Genomic DNA, 14,692 nt, shown 5'->3' on the forward strand with positions numbered 1-14,692 from the left:
AAATAAACCAATGTTTGGCCCAAAAGACTTAGATGAACAGGTGTATGCGTGGGTGGGAGCGGGGGAGAATAAAGAAAAAAATACATTTAAACAGAGTGTCCACTGATGTTCTGGTCACTGAAGTGAGTACACAAAAAATAAACCAAACAACATTTTTGAACAATTCAGCAAAAAATGGAAATCTTTTTTGGAGACGATAGGAAATGTGGTTATTGATCTCACTTTCCAAGTGCAGTACTAATTTATCAGAGTAATTACTCAGAAGTTATTTCTTAGACTCTATTTAAAGACATTTTGAGTAGAAATGAAAATAGGAAGGTATAAAACTACATTTAAAATATGGATCATCCAAACAGTAATTCAACAGTTCAAAAAACATTAAACTAATTCTAACAGAATATATAAGTTAGCTTAGTTACCCATGCATGAAAGGATGGTACCCTATTAAACAATTATTTTTCTCTTTTATTAAAACTAAATAATTTAATGGCAGTTTTTCATTTTTATGTAACTAGCTATAGTTCATATGTATTTAATCTGTTATTTACTGCTTAAAGATACAGATGTAAATCACAATATAAAGCATTATTACTTAAAGTGCAAATCTCTGTTTCTCAGCGGGAACAAATCAGATCCATATTTGCAAGCTTTCTTGAAGAGAAGTAAAGGGCTAGTTAGTCAATCCCCAGAGCAAATCCTCTAATTTCACAGGCAGTCACCCAGCATTTAATTTTGGAAAAAGCTTTGAGAATATATGTGCCCCATGAAACAGTGGGTAGTCCAGAAGAGCAGAGAGAATGCATGTCATCCCTCTTGCAATCCTGAAAAGATTACGCAGAAAGGACAGTACACCATGTTCATAGTCTGCTTGCCTATTTATGAGGCTACAGCTCCCACATCCAAGGTACTATCTGGCAACACAGATCCATTGCGATCCATGTAAAATTGCTGGCAATCAGAAATGGTTCGAAAACACACCACTTGCAGATTCTTAGCTCCGGCCCTGTACAGTTTTCAAGGCTGCACACAAATATAATCTACAACGGTTGCAGGGTGTACCTTACTGTTCATATTCTGGGCTGTCATGCAAATAAGAGCAGCTCTGGAAACTTTGGTCTAAATTTCCATCCTGACYGAAGAAAATCTCAGTTTACATTTTTGAAATAAAAGAGAAAAACAAATGTCAATTTATCAAGAACAAAGACGACCTAAAAAGAGCTTTTGTTTATCTAATTGTTAGGCAGAACAATAAATGAATAAAAATCTTTAGAAAGTTCTTATGACCATGCAATATTTCTGCTGTTAATGCAGAATTACTCAGTATTCACAAGTTATTATTCTTGGTATTACCACTATCAACAAAAGCAATAGACAAAAATTATCAGCCCTTTTTTATTTCACAAAGAGATTGATATTATTTATTCTAGAAAAAATTTCACAAGTATTCCTCAGATTCTAAAGACAGATGACTGCACAGCCATGTACTAGCAATATCTCTACCCAGCCCCTTCATTTCTATATTAAAAGCTACTGGAACAGCCACCCATTAGTCTGTTGACTAAAATATGATCATTTGCAGCTTGTTTGGGTTTTTTCCCCAGATATCAAATGCCACAAGTCTTCAGAGGAAGGTTTTGTTTTCTAAATTTTTAGTATTCCAGAGAAAAATACTGACATTTTACAAGTCTTGCCAAGAATGTCTTTTGTGTTCACAGCTTCAGTGTTGATGATAAATTTTGAACATTAACAGTACAAACTAGTAAGAAGCCTGATTTAAATCAAAGCCTATATCATAAATTTAAAAAATAATTTAAACAAGCAAACTGAAAGCCTCRATTTAAATAATTTAGTTTTGCAAATATAGTTATTCTCCTAAAGAACTATTTGCTTACAATGATTGTTACTTCTCTCAGAGTAGGTTAGTAAACCATAGACATCTATTTAAATGATAATAAAGCTTAGTATACTCTAGATCTCTTATTTTTACATTTTATTATGTAGGTGATTTACTAGGCAATTTTTTTTAACTATGATTCATTAAGTACTTCAGAAATATTTAATAAGTCTTAAAGTACCTTTTATTATGATGACTATTCCCATTTTATAGAACACTAACCCAAAGCAGAGATAATTAACCAGTTTTGACTCTTTCCTTCACCAGATTAAACTGTCTCTAAGAAAATACATAACTGTTCTCCACTATAATAATGACTACATGTTGCACATAATTTTTCACTCTAATCCAGCAACTGTAATAATTTGCAARTATCAGAAGGAGAACATTTAGCAATAAAGCCTGCCTGTAAAGGGTCAGCAGAATGCTGGATTGAATATATGCATGTGAACAAGGAGTTTTTGGTATATGCTTTCATCAGGATGTAACACTTATTTTGTTATTTTGACTTCATCTTGTAAAACTGTGAAGTAAAGGTAAAACACAGAACAGTCTACTGCTATTCTTTCATGATAATGCATTTTGCTTTATGAATGACCTCAGTAATTTTGCTATGAATAATGATGGCAAAAATAGCAGTGAGCATTTAAGTCCATTACTTCCAAACAGAAGGAAAGTAGCTATGCTAGTACACTCAATATTCAAAACTAAGTCTTTCCATTTAGCTTTACTATACTTACATCTTGTTAACATTACTCAGTTGTTGCTTAAGTACTACAGGAGCAGCAAGCACAAGACAACAAATACATTAACAACCCCGGTATTGCAACTTATGGAAAAAAATGTTCTATTTAATATGTATTTTAAAAGGATTAAAAATACATATGTACACCTAAGTTAAATATATATATATATATATATATCTCCATTGGTATAGCTAGCTTTATACTTCCAGCTGTAACGCTGCACTGTGTGTATACTATTCCGTAGTCTAACTGCATAGCCACACAATACTTTTCAAGTTAGACTATATAAAATCTTAGAGTACTCATTTTTTAATAACATGCATCAAAATCTGCAGTACGTTTTTCCAACACTTCTCACTGCGTATGTTTCAGAATAATTTCCATGTACTGAATGTTGCATATCAAGATGTGCCAGTTAAGTTGAGACCTTATACATTACATAGATCTGTCAATGTCCATTAGAGCAGAAACCAAGGAGCTTACTATTTAAGATATGTGGTATATGAAAAGTGGGGTGAGACATGCACAATTATTTTTAAGGCTCTCCATGGTCTCTGTTTTTCATTATTTCTGCCCATTTTTCATTACTATTAAAAGCTATTCTTGCCTCAAGTTGGCCCATAATACAATATGACATTTTTCATGAAGCACCTGCTTCTTTGTCCCTCACAGAGGAGGAACCCAAGCATAAACATTTGCCAGGCTACCTCATCCTCCCTTAAACTTGCCTCTGCTTAGAAAACTTTACTTAGAAAACTCTTACCAGTTAGATTGCTGCTAATACTGAAATCAGAACTTATCTCCAAAACTGTATGGCTGTTTCCCTGGAATCCCCCATCTGTCTCCACCCATTTCTTGCCTTACTTTTGGGGGAAGGAAGCATTTTTGTTCTCGCTTTGTATCATGCTTAACACAATGGGATAGTGGTCCACAACACAGCAAGAACAACTGTCTCTATTATAAGAGTAGGATTCTTCAAAAAAGCAATGGTGAAAGGCATTTCAAAATTACAGAGGGAGGTGCTAAGACAATGAAAACACTGACACTTATTAAAGTCACACCACRTTAACGACTGTCTCTGATCTTTGCCAAAGCGGTGAGAGGCAGAATAACAAGTGCTACAGGAAAATAAAACAACAAAAGATACAGTGGTASACAAAGAAACAAATCATATTATATTATATATGTGACCATATAAAATGCCAACTCTTCCCTTTATCTGAAAGCTTTGCAACCATTAAGCTAATAACGTATATTTGGTGACTAATAATGTACACTTGGAAGAGATGGGCCTTGAGGAGACAACCAAGTGGGAGAAACTTGTAGCTTTAATGATGAATTCCACATCTTGGATCTAACTGGATTCATCCATCTCATTGCAACTCCTTACCCTTGAGCTTCAGGAAATACAATCCTGTTCTCTCTGAAACAAATTGGCACAGTGTCTGCCAGAACGTAAMTCCTGCTTCACTTGAGTTTCACATATGCAGTCCCTTCTGTTTATTCAATAGTTCAGGAATTGAGGGGGGGGGAGGAGAAAGCGCAGGGAGTGAGATTGGGATAAGCCATTCATGGGTAAGGGATCTTGTTGGGCCTATGCAAGTAAGTCTGCCCTAAAATTAAATTGAAAGAAGGCTGAAAACATCTTTTCAAAACATTGAAAAACATCTGCATCTACTGCACAAAGTTTTCAACATGATGGACATCTTATATAGCAAATGAATTAAACAAACCTTGAAAATTGATCGTAATTTCACGGATTCCCTGCTCTCTGTGTACACTCCAGCCTACTCTACCCCTGACATAATACATTTGACATAATGCTTCTGCTTTGCAAACCAAGCAGACTGAGAGGAACACCAGCCCCACAAGGCAGATATTATGTAAATTCATATTTCATAAACATAGTTAATTGTGACAAGAGAACTATAAAAATCCTTGCACTACTTAAATTATTTCTCCACTTAGAGCAACTCTACCACCAGAAAATTTTACACATTGCACTTTATACTAAACTGGAAGTATTTTGTGAAAGCATTACAGATCTATTAAACAACAGATATAAAAATCACAGATCTTTAAAAACTATGAATTAATTTTCTGTCGTCATTCAAAATTAGCATTTAGAAACAAATATGGCATGCAATTGTCATTAAAAGTTTCCCCATTTAACACTGTGTTTAAATGTGAAAATTATACTTTATTTGCTGCTATCAATGGAAAGTTCTGCTATAAGTCGCATTACTATTAGACAAACTACAACCTTAAAGAATCCAGTTATCCCTCTATCTTCAGCACAAAAATATTCTTTGTCCATGCAACACAGTCAGAATAAAGGGAAAACAAGAACAGGAACAAAACCAGCTAAACAAAATCCACTAAAGCTTTGATTCTGCAAACATTCAGACACAGAAGTAGGTAAATAATAGATAATACCTGTGAATAAACTTAYGCATTTACTTAGATACTGATCCTCCAGTAATCTCTATACAGCAAATACTTTGCRTCCACAAGAATCTCCTTGAATATTTGGAGTCTCAGTATAATTAGGGGAAGGGGGGGAGAAGAGATAATAAAAACTGAGAAGTTTAATTCTTCTAGCCTGATTTTTATCTTCGCTTATTTAGGAAAAATGATCATTCACAGGCCAAAAGCTATTTATATTGGGAAGATGAAGATTTGTTTTTAACATGCCCTTCCTTTAGGAAATAATCTACAGTTGCTAACATTTACTGATATTGGTATAAGAATAAAAAAAACAAGGTTCTTGTTCAGATCCATGAGGGAACAGGATCTGTACTTGGCACAGGATAAGCCAAATGGTACTCTGTGAAAGGGGAAGAAAAGACTTAATATGCTGTTTCTAACCAGTATATAGATATGTGGGTGAGAAAAGAAAAGAATAGAGGAGTAATTCAGTTCTGCAGTCCTTAAAACTTCTTTTGTATTTCTGATAACACCACAAGTAGGCAATGCCTGGCTACAATTTGGTTACACGCTATTAGAAATCAAAATTTTTTATTTACACTCAAAAAYTCTCAAAATATAAATCAACTAGACATAGTAATATTCTTGCTATTCTTTCAAGATGCTCTGATAGAGTTCATATAAAACATAAAAATTATATATACCATAATATAATGAAATTAAAATACAGTAAAATGCACTTATGGATGATATTTCTACTTTTAAACAGTAGTTACTAGATTTAGTTTTAAAGTACATATCACTTGCATAAATAAATTATGTTTATTTCATAAAAAAGGAATATTTTATAGGTAGCTCTCTATTTCTCATATTCAAGTACTCACAATCATTTCAATACAATATTCTGCTACATTCAGTTTAAGCTCACTAGATATCTATTGCTGTAGACAATATAAATGATTTTACAAGAAATCAGCAGATATGCCCCCTTTTTGCTAGGAGCTGACAAATCACTTGTGCTGCAACAGGTGCAGCTTCCATCCGTTATTATTTTTACGAAGAGGATCACATTTGCGCAGTCCAGCTCCCTGCGTATCAGGGTACGATTGAGACTGGATGAGAGGTTACGATCAGTGAATTTGCAGCAGTGCAGATCCTCTGGCTACTTCCCACGCATTGCTTACGGCTGAGAACAGAAGCGTAGAGTCTGCTCATGCTCCAAGTCCAGTGTTAAAGCTATGGGGAGGCTACACTACTGCTTCAGAGTCTGGGTGAAATTCCTCCTTGATTCCACAGAAAACCTTTACTGCTTATCCTAGAGCTTCAGSCTATGAACCGAGCTGAAGTTTTTAGGCCTGGATATAACGGGCCCAGATCCACAAAAATCATTATGCATCTACCAGTTCCCACTCTTCAAAAAGGATATGACAACGGGTAAACAGTATCTCTACCAAACTCAGCAGTGACGATCACACTGACTTTACTAACAGCACCACTGAATTTAGCCTAAATTTCTAAATGGGCCATCTTAAATGTTCCGGTTTTCCAAATTCAGTGGCAATTTTATTTGAAAGAAACATTCAGGCGCTGATCTTTAACCTCATCAAATCAGGTATCCGTATCTTAACATTTACCGCTATTTACTCATAAAAAAATGATTATGTGAACATATTATAATTTCAAGTAGTGGCTGGGGATATGACAATACATGTAAGTTTCCAGCTAACTAATAAATATGAGGATCAAGATTGGACAGAAAGCACATTATCCAATCATAAATGAAATGTTACTCAGTGAAAATGCCACAAAAAGTTCCAAAATACATCAGAAGATTTTTCTATCTTAAAACATATCTCTGTCAAAAATAACTTTTTCTATGAAAACTGCTAGGAAGCTTAGAACTTTAAAAGATGCGTTTTAATATGAGATGTCAATGAAATATACAGAAYATATTAAACACAGTTCACTAAAATCACAGGAAAAAGGACAAGATTAGATTAGATATGTGTYGCAAAATAATATAGAAATACTATGTGTCCCTAAACTATAAAACAGACTTACAAGACAAAAACAGAGAGTATTTAACTTTGTATTTGTTATTTTGAATCTAAATCAAATAAAATATGTTCATATTGTAAGACATATGCATGTTCTTTTCTAATTAGCCATAAACTAGTATCTTAGATTGAAAGGAAAATATAAAATGAAATTTAAGTCAATAACTTAATATTTAGCAAATCCACTGAATTTATGCAAACAATTCAGGATTTTCAGCAGGAATCTGATGACAGCGTAAGTAGATTGTGAATTACTTTCTGTAATTTAATATCCACAAACCGCAGTTTTAAATGCTTGGAAAAAAACATGCAGCATAAACGCAACACTCCTAAAGTTCATTTTAGTCAATTCTCTACCACTAAATGCTACGTGAGGTGTCAGCAACACACAGAGAGGGATATACAGTATTCACATCCCACATACCATCTCTCTGAAGGGTATCAGTAAAATCCAAATCAAAGAGAGAAAAGTAATTCCACCAAAACACACCGATAGCTACGATTTTTTTTTTTTAATTCAATCAAGCTTCAGTGGTGGCATCTCATATTTTTAGGAGTGGGTGCTCTGGACAAGAGAAACAAACCTATTCCTGTTACCATTTTACACGGGGCCGTCCCAGGGCTGCCCTGGAGGCAAGCTATCTGTGCAAACTTCTGCTGAACAATGGCCTTTGTACAGCCTCGCACGGACATTTACATAAAGGCTTTCTAGTCACACAACAAAAGACCCCACGCAAAAATAATAAAAAAATAAAAAATAAATGTATTTTCAAACACACGAAAAACATTCACGATCCCTGGTTCACACACGCAACCCGATCAGGACAGGCCATTTAACGCCGAGAAACCTGCGCCCCCGCGCTCCGCGGCGTGAGGTAACGGCTCGCGGGAGGCAACGGCTCGCGCCTAACGGACGCGCCCCCTCCCCCCGCCGCCACCGCCCCCCGCCCCGCCGCGCCCGCGGCGCAGCTGCCCAGCGGCGGCTCGCAGGCGCCCCGCCCCGCCCTGGCGGGCGCACCGAAAAAAAAAAAGATTCCGCCTCAACGGCGACCACCGAGCCGGCCTCTGCCTTATTCGCTGCCGCTCACGTCTCCGGCGGCATGAAAAAGGGAGCACAAATTAAAAAAAAAAAAAAATTAAGAAAAAGAGAGAGCGCGAGCGAACCCCCCGCGATACAAACCTTGCATCCCCACCTTCGGGTTCTCCACCAGAATATGCTAGCGCTGGTGAAAAYATGAAGCGCAGGGGCTGCGGGCCAATCAGGGCGGGGAGGCTCTCCGCGGCAGCCAATGGCCGCCGCCCACCGCTGGCCGCCGGCCAACCAGATCGCAGCTCATTACGCAGCCGGGCGGCCGCAGGCGGGGGGGAGGGGGCGGCCGCCGCCAGAGCCCTCGCCGAGGTGGCGAACGTGCTGCGCAGGGAGGGGGTGGGGGGCACCACCCCCCCCCCCCACACACACACACCCGTTAACGGCAGGTGCCTCTTGGCAGGGAAACGCGAAATGTCGCGTCTTAGTGTGTAAGTACGCACATAAAAAACTTTGGGAGGCCCTCGTGCAGTTAGGCCATCCCTACCCAGGACCACAAAGTGCCAACCAAGGCTCATTTCTGCCCCCAGAAAGACAGTAGCATATTGAAGAGCAGGTATAAAGACGATGAAAACCCCCACAAGCTTACTCCAAAAACGAGGCTCAGAAGAGTGTCTGTTTAGCCCTTTTATGAACTGAGAGGCGTCAGCCCAGTCCATCCTTACGACGACAGACAACAGCCTCCCGCAGTGCCGAAGCYGGCCTTTAAAAATACCACACGAAACCAACAGATGTTGCAACCACAGATCTTCACTTAGCATGTTAAACTCTGCACGGGATTACTGCTGGGAAATTATTAGCAAMATAAATGTTCTTCTTAAGAAGCCAAGTCCAAAAAACTCTGGAAACAAATATCTGCTTTACCGCAAACGTTTGAAGTTCTATTAATACAAGACACCACACATACCATATTAGAATTTAAAATTTAAAATTTTTAAATTAATTCATTAGCATAGGTTTCTAAAAATAACACTTTTCAATCAACAGCACTCAGGACTGGTACATCTCAGAGCAGACAACTATCTACTGAAGAAGAAGGAATAGCATCATGCCGATTTTCTTTCTTTGCCCACATTTTACCGGCCCTACCATTCCTTAAGTTGAAAATGAACTAAAATAGCGCAAAAATCTGAAAACCTTTCTTATGTTATGCTCTTTCTGGCCTCATCCTCAGCATTAAAAATAGTTAAATCGTATTTGTCAAAAAATCTTGCCTGAACAGGTCACATTATTAATTTGTTCACAGTGTTTTGCTAACACAGGATAATACATGCCATGAAGTGATAAACTGATACCAACAGAAGTCTTGATGATAATTTACAGGAGAAAGCTTTTMTTTTGCAGATCAAGAGAGACTTATTTCTAAGGTGCCCCAAGAGCCAGGAACTCTGTGGTGCTACTAACTGCTGACAGGCGACCAATAACTGTGACAAATTATACATTCATGGCATCTGCAACAATCGATAAACTGACTCACCAAATTAATAAAATATAGATCACAAAGCATACATTTTTATTAAAGAATAATTTCATGATAACCAAGTAATGTGGATGCTTCCAAGCATAAGATTAAATTACATGCTGAGCAAATCTGGCATTTTGTGATAAACTGCAAAAATAGTCTATGCAACAGCAACTGGGGAAGAACATTGCTGACATAGTCTATAAACATGTTTTATAAAGCGTAACCTAAAATAACAAAAAAAAAAAAGATCACTGAAGTGGTGGTTAGAGAATTCACTACCATATCCACAATAATTACTTTCTAGACTTCTTCTTGCTTTATAATTTATTTCTTCAAATATGTTGCTGATTTTGGTGTTAAAAATAATAGAAACAGATTATCTAACATAGGAGAATATTTACACCAAATTAATTCCTTAACAAATCAGACTTCAACAGTAGTCATTACTGGGGTTTGCAAAGATTTCTAGTACATTTACAGTGATGAAAAATTTATTTAAATACATGAAGGCACATTTCTTACCTGACGTATGGACATTGTTTAACAAAAATCTTTGTGCCTGCTGACTAGCCTATATTCTGGGGCACTGGATTCACCAAAACAATTGAGCATTTGCTTGAATTTAGAAATACAATGAATACCATTGGACTTGATGAATATCCTTCATGTCTGAAGTTATACATGTTAAGTATTTTCCTGCATGATGGTCCAGTATTGAGAAATGCCTCATGAAGACCTCTTCTAACCTGACTTAAATGTTTCAAAAAAAAGTTATTCTTTTCCCAGGGAAGAAAACAGAACATTTCTTAAACCAAAGGCTTTAATTCTGGGAAGAGTAGGCTTTTGCACATCCTCAGTCTCCATTTTCCTGGTTACTGGTATAAAGCTTTGAAACAAAAATTTGTCCAAAACAATGTTAGCATTAAAAATACTGACATCCTATTTATTAAAGTCTACATTTATTACTACCTGAAATTTCTTACTTAGTATTTGGTCTTTATAGGCTAACTACACTTAATCAACAGTGTTAAATGACTATCTTGAAACGAATTTTGATCATTTATAATGCCAAATACATGGGTTTGTCATGAAGTCTTCACATTACTTAACTCTTGCCAGGTCCTCCAAATATTTCTTTTATAGGAAAACATCCATCAGTTATTTGAATGGTACTTTTATACTTACAGCACCTCGGAATTGTATTGAGTCAGTGAGTATTTTATATCACATATAACATTTAGCTTTTTGAACTTCCATGGATTTTCTAGCTAATCAAATGCTACCAAGGTCTTTCCAGTTCTTCTTTCTGGCTAATATGTAATAGAGTCTTAATTCTGAAATGCTGTCATGAAATAAAAGCCAAACAGAACCTAAGTACTATAGAAACAGTATTTGTTTACTCTAGATCCTTTATGAATTGAATTCCTTTCTAAGAAATGACATTAATAATATATTAAACATGTAAATAGGAACATATTTTAAATTATAATTCCATCAGCTCTTTCGCATGAAATTCATTTTTTTGAAGGCCATATCCACGTTTAAATTTAATCATTTATGGGACATTGTTAAGTTAATAGAGAGACATGATAATTTTAAAAATGGTTTACTTCTTGGATAAGCTGCCGTCTTCCCTAACTATGGCAACTTTGAACAGTAAAAAAAAAATTCTCTTCTAATATGTTACTACAAAGTTTATTACAAAATGTTCTTTTATTTCAAAATGGCATATTTTTATTTGGAAAATATATCCAAATATTCCCACTTATAAAAAATTTTCCGCATAGTGATCATTTCAATAACAAAGGAAATGCCGACACATTGCTATGAATCTTTTCAGCCACCAAAACACAACTGTACACAGAGGCAACATATTTTAGAGAAGCAGCAAACAGGACAACACTTTCAGAATTACACCTATGACCCTCAATATAAAATGAGGCAAGAGCTTTTTTTTGTTTTTTTTGGCCATACATCGTCACTGCCTCCTATCGGCAATTATTTAATGTCTAAAGTAGCTGTAAACACAGACAAAATATGAGCTTTAATTACACAAATTTATCCCTGATATTAAGACTGTACACTACATATACATGTCTACTTAGTCTATTCCAAAATAGTATTCATATGCCTAATGTTAAGTATAATCAAATATACCAGGACACTTTTACCTTATTACACAAAATAACAATGTAGTCAAAAATATCTACTCTTACATATACTATACCAGGCCCTGGCTTTTGTTCCATCTTTTTCTAATAAACCTTCCTTCCTCCCAGATGATGGTGCAGACACTTCCATTTACAGGCATCAAAAGGAGCATCAGACATATTCATGGTAAATAAAATCACTGAGTGCAACCCAGAAGCCACATCTAGTTCACAAGTCCATCCTCTGAAAATAACCAAAGTCTAGGAAGTATTAGAATTATAATTCTATACTTCTATTGTTTAGAAGTATAACCTTTTAGCAAGGAAATAATCTCTTTATGAAATACTTCAAGACTAAGTCACCTCATTCTTTACTTGGAGAAACTAAAATAATTGAGTATCTTAAGTCACTCAATGAAAGGCAAGTTGGACTTTGAACCGTTCTTGCATTATTTTTCTGTCTTAAAGAAAATACCTTTCATGTTCAGAAGGGACACTTTGCTAGAGGTCTTGGTAGGACCATAGTTTCTCCCAAAGAACCAACACTTCTGCTAAAACCATATTAAACTGCAAAGTGCTACCTCTCAAACAGATATCTGTATTTCTATTGTTCATACATCCAGCAGTTATATTATTCTTCCTAGGCATGAGATGTTTTAAGATCATTATTTTAACTCCTACATTTCTTCAGGACCAAGAACGTGTTCCTATTTGTATAGCTTTACATTTGGCCATTTACCTAACAGAACTTACGGGGTCAGAGAAGGGAGGTTATAGGTGAGATATTACAGAGGATGGTGGGTTTTTTGTTTTTTGTTTGTTTTTTGTTTATTTGTTTGTTTTAAAGGCAATCCCTATATACTGAGTGACCTGAACATTAATTTTACTCACCTATTAAAATGTCAAATTTTCAGCATTCATTGCACAATGAACATTATACAACAAGAAACTTGGTTGACTTTTTATTTAGCATTTCTTCTTTTCACTCTTTGTGCTCTTATAGGGCCTAAAAATCACAACCATAATGCCACTGATCTAGGTTCTATACAAAAACTTCACAAAAAGATGGCTACCTAATACACTAGTCTCTTTCTGTGCTGATTTTCAATGGTGATAGAAAATATAGTTATAATAAAAAGCCTTGATACTTTCTGATTTGAAGCACAAGAACAAATGCTATTTTTAAAGTCAAAATCTGTTATAATGATAGGGCTGGGGTTTGGGTGTTTTTTTTTTCTTTTTGGAAGAGTAAAGATCTATTTTTTACTTGCAGTGAAAATTCTGAATATTGTATATGCATATTCTCATCATTTTGCAAAACTGTCAACACCAGATATATGCTTCCTTCTTTGAACCATCTCCCTGTGCTGTAACCTTCGTCTAAATCTGAAAATATTTTGGTAAACATAACTGATGTTTCATGGGTGCAATTTTCAGACCATAAGGCATTTAAGAAAACAGTTGATACTATACTGAAATCTAAAATAGGCTTTTAAGAAATTATCAGTTCTTGCAGATCAGCAAGCTACTAGAAATGAATATCCTAGAAATGAATGTGACCCATCTATTTCCTCCTGAATTTTCTTCCCTGAAAAATTATTTTTGAGAATTATGCTTTTGAGCTCCTTTTTAAGGATATTTGAACATTCCATTGTGGTGAAATATTTAATATATTAAATATAGGATGCCTTTTTTTCTCTCTTAACATTACATGTTTAGTCTATATATCAACATACCTGTAGCACAACATTTATCACAATATGCTTCTACTCCAAAAGCAGATTGCCTCAAAAATGTAATAGTTATGAATATCCACACTTTTACCAGATTAAGAAAATAGCTTGAATATTGCATTAAAAGTGCTACTGGCATAAGATATTTCTTGAAAGCACAGGTCTGAGAAGGATTTCCCTTAGGATGTTATAGGGACTAGGCACAATAATTCCTTTCATGTACATGAACTTCATATTATGAAAACCTCAATGTTTTTTGGCACCCCTCACTGGGATGCTGTCATGGAATTTGAGTGTTCTAACAATATGGAATCTTCTTCTATGATTCAACCTCAATTAATTCAGGATCAGTTGACACAGATTTTTTCTTCTGCAGACGTTGGCTGTTAGGTTTTTGGTTTGTTTTACTTTTGCTTCATACTGTGTCTGCCTAAGGATGAATAACCTAAACTCCTCGTCTCCTCTTTTATCAAGTCTCTTCACCTCACTAGTTTAACTGTTCCAAAAAGATGAACTCACGCTGATACAGCAGAAAATTCTGTACGTATGTTTCTATGCACATCACATGGGCTGCTAATGCACGTTCCATGACCATCTAGTACTATTTATCTATGGTGACTATATTGTTTTAAGTCCCTATTTTACAAAACTCTGCTATTACTCACTTAGAAGGCATGACCTTAGATTTTATGTTTTGAATTTTATTCTACTTCTCTTARCCCAGTTTCCAATGTCACCTCAGTTATTTCCATACAATACCCTGGTTCTTTTCTATTTTTAGGATGCCTCCCAATTTTGTCATTAGCGCAAGCCCTTTATCAACGCCAGGTGATCCATACTAAACAAGTCAGACCCAATATTCTACTAGTAACCTCTCTTGCATACCACACCTTTAGAAAAATATTATTTCATTTTGAGAAACACCTGCCAGTGAATTTACGCAGGAAGAAATAATTCTTCCTAGGCTCATTTTATCAGTTGCAACCACCCTGTTTTCTTCTTTAGGCTAAAGGTTAAGATATGYAGAATGAAACTGTGCCCGCGCTTGCTTAGGCAAAGACTGAGTTTGGCCCCCACACCATCACAAGGCATTATTCAGCAGACAATCAGGAGCAACACGTTCGGGCTCAAGG

The 14,692-nt window shown here is 35.9% G+C and overlaps 1 protein-coding gene across 4 annotated transcripts in view; it reads right to left on the reverse strand.

Annotated features, from left to right (window-relative positions):
• The window catches only part of CTBP1 (C-terminal binding protein 1), a 254,568-nt gene that overhangs the window by 153,695 nt on the left and 86,181 nt on the right, over positions 1 to 14,692 (reverse strand). The window contains exon 1 of one of the 4 annotated variants that reach the window (XM_026064587.1): positions 8,305 to 8,341. The exons of the other annotated variants lie outside the window; for them this stretch is intronic. Coding sequence (XP_025920372.1) covers positions 8,305 to 8,311 — 7 coding nt within the window. The 5' untranslated portion in view covers positions 8,312 to 8,341. Of the gene's footprint in view, positions 1 to 8,304; positions 8,342 to 14,692 lie in introns of those variants that run through there. 4 annotated transcript variants of the gene reach the window in all.

Source organism: Apteryx rowi, unplaced genomic scaffold (genome assembly GCF_003343035.1).
Source record: "Apteryx rowi isolate R43461 unplaced genomic scaffold, aptRow1 scaffold_22, whole genome shotgun sequence".
In the NCBI taxonomy this organism is placed as follows: domain Eukaryota; kingdom Metazoa; phylum Chordata; class Aves; order Apterygiformes; family Apterygidae; genus Apteryx; species Apteryx rowi.